Source organism: Buceros rhinoceros, unplaced genomic scaffold (assembly GCF_000710305.1).
Source record: "Buceros rhinoceros silvestris isolate BGI_N320 unplaced genomic scaffold, ASM71030v1 scaffold23303, whole genome shotgun sequence".
In the NCBI taxonomy this organism is placed as follows: domain Eukaryota; kingdom Metazoa; phylum Chordata; class Aves; order Bucerotiformes; family Bucerotidae; genus Buceros; species Buceros rhinoceros.
In genome coordinates this window covers 1-5,476 of record NW_010403424.1, presented here as the reverse complement: position 1 = coordinate 5,476, position 5,476 = coordinate 1, and the positions used below count along the sequence as shown (strand labels likewise).

Genomic DNA, 5,476 nt, shown 5'->3' with positions numbered 1-5,476 from the left:
CAGCAGGAAGCACGCTCCACCTGGCCTTTCCTAGCACAGCCTTCTACAGTACGTCACACTCCTTCCTTTGGACCTGCCCACCCACACAGCACACCCTGCCAGCCTGTTATGACAGCCGCTTGCCATTGTAACTGTAGATCTGCTTAAAAGCCACGAGGTTTACCTTTAGCTGACTTCCTTCTGGGGTGTGCGCGGCCCCCAAATAAAAAGAAAAGAATGGAAACCACTCAGAGAGCAGAACCTTCAAGTCCGCCTGGAGAAGAGCTTTGCCCTCCCTTTGACTTACCGATATCAATCTTTTCCACCGCCTCTTGTACAGTTACACCCGGAGAAGATACGGTCTTCACAAAGGGGTAGAGGTTACACACTACAACCCTGAGGGTTGAGGGGAAAAGCAGGATTATTCAGTAAGAAATAAAAATACCAAAGCGGGCTTGGCAAGCACAAGATACGAACAGTGGTTTTATGGTCCTGTCTCTCAGATCAAGCACCAACATAAAATCCTGTAGCCAAGGCTTCTTTCTCCCAAAGACTGAAGAGGCAGCAGTGTTCAGCCAAAGCGTTACGGAATTTAACTGAACTCTGTGCATTAAACAATGCTACAGCAGACAGAACACAAGTTACAGAAGTTTACAGAAAGAGTTTCTTTAAATACATGGGCCTATATTTAAGCATCTGGTGGTTTTGGTTGCACAACTTGAGCCATTTCAAAGGACTTCAAAGTGGGCTCTCAGCAGTACTGAAAACAGGCACCCACCAGAAATCATGAAGTAATAACTCACCCTGACCCATCCTACCAGAGCCACATGAACTGTAGTGAAAGCAGGTATCTGTTCTGACCTGCACAAACAATTTTTTTAATCCAAGAGAATGAATTTACTGTCTTGATCTGACTACCTGAAGGTACAGAACTCCAACGCTTGCCCAATAGTGGCAGCACATCGCTGCGATGCATACACGTGTGTCCAACTTCTAATATTCCTTTGTTTCCACACTGTCTGATGAACTCAAGCAGAAGGGATGATCAGCTTCCAGTATGGTTTTCAGAACTCACTGTCTCTATATTTTCTACCATGTCTTTTATTGGCTGTTCTGTTTCTAATACCCCCTCAATCCATTCATGCTCCTGACCTGCTGCAAACCCTCAAGAATCTGTGGACTTTGAAAACTGCTAATACTTTTATCTGTGGAGATCAAGATAACCAGTATCAAGGTTTCATGCCTTGACTTGGGTATGTAAATCTTACCCAACTATGCAAAGACCCTCCTGCTGAGCATCAGCTCCTTCTGCTTTATGTAAGACAACCCAAATCCAAACCACTACTCCGGATGCAAGTGCACTGTCAGTTGCTGATGTAAAGGCATGTTACTCCTCCTGCCATTCAGCAGAGCCTGCATTAATATGCGGTGTGCTCTCAAGAGCCACTGCTGCTGAGCCATCTGTGAGGATTCCTGTGGTTTTAAGTTTCAAGTTTTCAAATTCAGCCTGGAAATCCATCCATCCATCCTAGGCACATCAATTTTCAGAAGTAATTTTAAAAGCTAAGATGCATTCTGGCTCAATCACCACAGCCAAACTACAGCTCCCATCCTGGCTATACCTACCATTCACCATGTTCAGTTCAGCCATTCATTTTGAAACCAGGAGCTACCCTCTGACATAGAAGTGGTTACTCACAATCACCGGTTAGATGTTAAAACCAATTAGTTAAACATAGTTTCAAAGTGCCCTGCGTGAGTGAAAGTGTTCCAACAAAGACAGACAAAACTCTTTCTTATGTTAGTGCACAACTGCGCTACTTCACTTTCTGGCTGCAGCTCGCTTGCTCTCATGACAGCTCTCAGAGCGTAACCTTGCTGCCTGTTATCTGTGTGTTCGCTGTCCGTACAAATGATGCATGTTCCGGACCTGCTTTTCACATCTAATCTTTATTTATGTGCTGAAACTCCGTCAACATTATGCAAATATCAAAGGGTATATTTACCAAGTAAGTATTTCAAAATCAGTAACTGTCATCTGATCAGACACCCAGAGCCGAGTCGAGGGGCGACGTGCCAGCTTCTAAAGCACTGAATTCAGCTTTGCAAGAAGTGTAACGTGGCCCAGCACTGATGACACATGAAGTGTCAAAATTCCCAGACAACCAGAAGAAATCAAAACCTCTGCTCCCTCTGGAAACCATAATGTTAACTTTTTTGGTTTAGCTTTCTCTTAGTACAAGTGATGAAGATGCATCTTTATTTTTTAAAACGTAGCATCACCCAACAGGGAAGAGGCAGGAGATTGTATGTCTTCTGGTGTGCAAATGCTACAATCCCTACTGCTCCCATTCTCCAGTGTTGACTGGTCTCCAATGTTCATTTTTGATTACTGAAGAATTCCACCATGTCCCCCAACATTTACCTTACAAGGCTGAAATCCTGTTTGTTCATATCAGCATTATCTTCTGGAATATTGCGAGCCAAGATGCCTAGTTACAAAAAACAGTACAGCTTTTTTAATAAAGAACTAAATCATCAGCATTTTTTTTAATTTAACATCTTCCTTCAGACTGTACTTTTCCTCAGAGACTTTCCACCACAAGCCTTCTGATTCTAGTTCAGCCACTCCTCAGCCCCTACATCTCTACCTTTATTGCATTGACTCTTTGGCTGTTCAAATTCCATACTAACAGATTTTTTTTTTCCCCAAAGGTAAATCTTAGAGCATTCCAAGTGCTGCGCAGCAACATCAAAAATGTGCTTTGTAAGCATTCAGTTGCTACCCTTAAAACACTAAATTGCCATTAAGGAGTTCATGGAGAGGAAAAGGGCATCTGCTGCTCTTCGGTCAGCAACACTCAGAGCCTACGAAACAATGGAAGGAGGAGAAGCCTCTCACTGAGCAGTGCAGGCTTGGGCTAGGAACTTGCTGAAACACACAAGTGACTGGCTGGCACTGAGTAAGCAACAGCACAGTCCTGGCTTCAAGGTCGTCAGAGGAGATTGTCTCCACCCCTCAAGTATGGGCAACAGGATCCATCTGAGGCACCTCAAGCACAGTAACAGGAGATGAAAAAGCAGATGGGTTCATCTGCAGATGGACGAATTATCTGACATCTTCCTTGCTGGAGCAGAGCCAGACATTATTAGACGTGCAAAAATCACCCACTAAAGCCTATGCTGTCGTGTTCCTTATGCTGCACACCGGATTCATCCACAGGTAAAATTCAGCGGAGCTCTCTGCCTAAAGAAGTCTGAAATTGATTCTGCAAAGAGTATGCAAAGGCACTTACAGAAGAGCCCTGTTTCTTGTAGCCCTGGGGAAGAAAAGCTCTGCTAACCGCAGAGATGCCAGCATAGCAACAAAGGAAGTAATGCAGCCACCGGGCAACTTCTCCACCCCATGCTTTTCACCTGTTCTGCTGCTGCTAGAGCAAATCTGTTCTCATTACTCAGTTCTTCCACACAACCCTTACAAAAAAGACATCTGTCAAAGCCTTCCTCCTACCCTCACTGCCCACGGATTTCTCTTTACGGCTGAAAATATCTTAGCAGAAACATACCAGCATGGACTGCAGGATGAAGGGTTTTCACACGTCCACCTAACATCTCAGGGAACCCTGTCAGGTCCGAAACATCTCTGCTCAACGAGAAAACATAGCATGGTAACAGACGTGCCATACTGACTTTATCTATAGGTTGAATGTTTATTATTCCCACCAGGGCAGTAATTTAGATCTGCTGAAAATGTTGGGTTTACTGGAAGAAAACTTAAACTCTAGAAGTTTTAAAGGCAGGGGAAAAAAGGGTATCACCAAATTGCTATGGAAAACCTACGCTGGGTGATAGACTAGGACGCACCCTTCTTACAGAAGGTGGGGACATACTTCTGAGATGAAGCACCCTACACTAAGAGGGATCGGGCTGTTTTCGTTACAGCTGCCATTAGCAAAGTGCTGCCAGGTACAGGATTAGCAGAAACAGCCAAAGCGTTGGTTTAATGCTCTGAGAGAAGACAGAAAGGACACTGCTTCCTAGTAAGTGACCCAAACCAAAAAAATCATATAAATTTCACTCGTGCCAAAGGAGCAACAACTGCTTTTCCCATGAATGGAAACACAGTTCACGGGTCACACTCAACTAAGCAGTGTGGGCAGTTCTCAAATACACCGAAACAGCAAAGAGAAGCAAATACCAAGTCAGGGTAATTTACAGAGAGCCTAGAAGAGCATCCTCAAAAGCAACAATGCACAGTACTCTGCTTCCAAAACATTCAAGTTTCACCTCTCCCTGCGACTGTTTATGATGGTAAAGGAGCAACAAATTGGAGAGGGAAGAGTAAACGTGACCATCCTTTGCTTCAGGCTTCACTGATAGCAGAGCCAGGTAAAGAAGTGCAGGACAACACGAGGACAGAGAGCTCTGGGGACAGGGTATATTCATGCTGACGGGTCCCTGAGGCCTGACACTGCATTCACTGGGAGCAAAAAGGAGTCACAGTCATCTGTCCTGCCAAATACCTGACACATTTTTCACCACTGCACTGGAAACAACTTTTGGCTAGAGCTGCTTGTTTGGGTTTTTAAGATCACAGCATGGAAGAAACTAATTTTCCCAGAATCATGGGCCAAAACAACCGTTGACCATAGGTGCCTCTTCTCAAACAACGGATGCACAACACTTAAAGGCTGTCTGAAAGAGATGACCACCATGCTGGGAAAATTATTTGTGACCAATGATCTCCAGTGAGCTTCAACGTGTTCGTGACACGTCAGCCCTATCCCAGCACCAAAGATCAGTTTGACCCAGCAATGAAAAGCAGCACTAGGGTTAGATTATGAATTTCAAGACAATTCATTGTCTCTTGGGAAGAAAAGCTGGCTCTCGGCAGACAAGGTGTTGTCTCCAACGTCACACGTCTCTGCGTGCTGACCTGCACAGCAACACTCTCTGGCCTCAGTCAACCAGGCTCTGGCCAAGAAGGTTCTGAGGTTTGCTTTGGGGCGGGTTGGTTTTCGGGTTTGGTTTGGTTTTTTGGAAGACATGCTTTCAGACCCGTTTTCAAACGTTTTTGCTCACAAATGGAGAAAGCAATTTAAGCAGCCTCAGGACCCAAGCGAGCGTTTTCGGTGGGGATATCTAGGAACAGGTCAGTACCTGACAGGCAAGCCAGCATCTCTCAGGGATTTGGCTGTTCCTCCAGAGGCGATTAAGCCCAGGCCAAGGGCGTGCAGACTCTTTGCAAATTCCACCAGGCTGGTCTTGTCAGAGACGCTGAGTAAAGCTAACAGGTGGGAAGAGCACCAGTATTTTGGTTTTAAAAGTGGAACGGAGAAAGAAAACAGTATGACTACGGGCCAGAAGCCTGTGTAAGTTCCATAACGTACGAATCTTCTCGCTGTGAGGCAAGGCGTCGCTGCAGGGGAGGGGGCCGGAGCGGCGAGGGGAGCGCTGGCCACCAGTGCCCGACGCTTCCCCTTGCCGCAGCGGGGCA

At 45.6% G+C, this 5,476-nt stretch overlaps 1 protein-coding gene across 1 annotated transcript in view; it reads right to left on the bottom strand.

The window, feature by feature from the left end:
* ATIC (5-aminoimidazole-4-carboxamide ribonucleotide formyltransferase/IMP cyclohydrolase) overlaps positions 1–5,332 on the bottom strand; it is a gene marked incomplete at its 5' end in the record, with an annotated part of 22,288 nt that extends 16,956 nt beyond the window's left edge. Inside the window, 4 exons of the mRNA XM_010133013.1 lie at positions 287–375; positions 2,405–2,471; positions 3,546–3,622; positions 5,140–5,332. Coding sequence (XP_010131315.1) covers positions 287–375; positions 2,405–2,471; positions 3,546–3,622; positions 5,140–5,332 — 426 coding nt within the window. The remainder of the gene's footprint in view (positions 1–286; positions 376–2,404; positions 2,472–3,545; positions 3,623–5,139) is intronic.
* Positions 5,333–5,476: the final 144 nt, after the last annotated feature.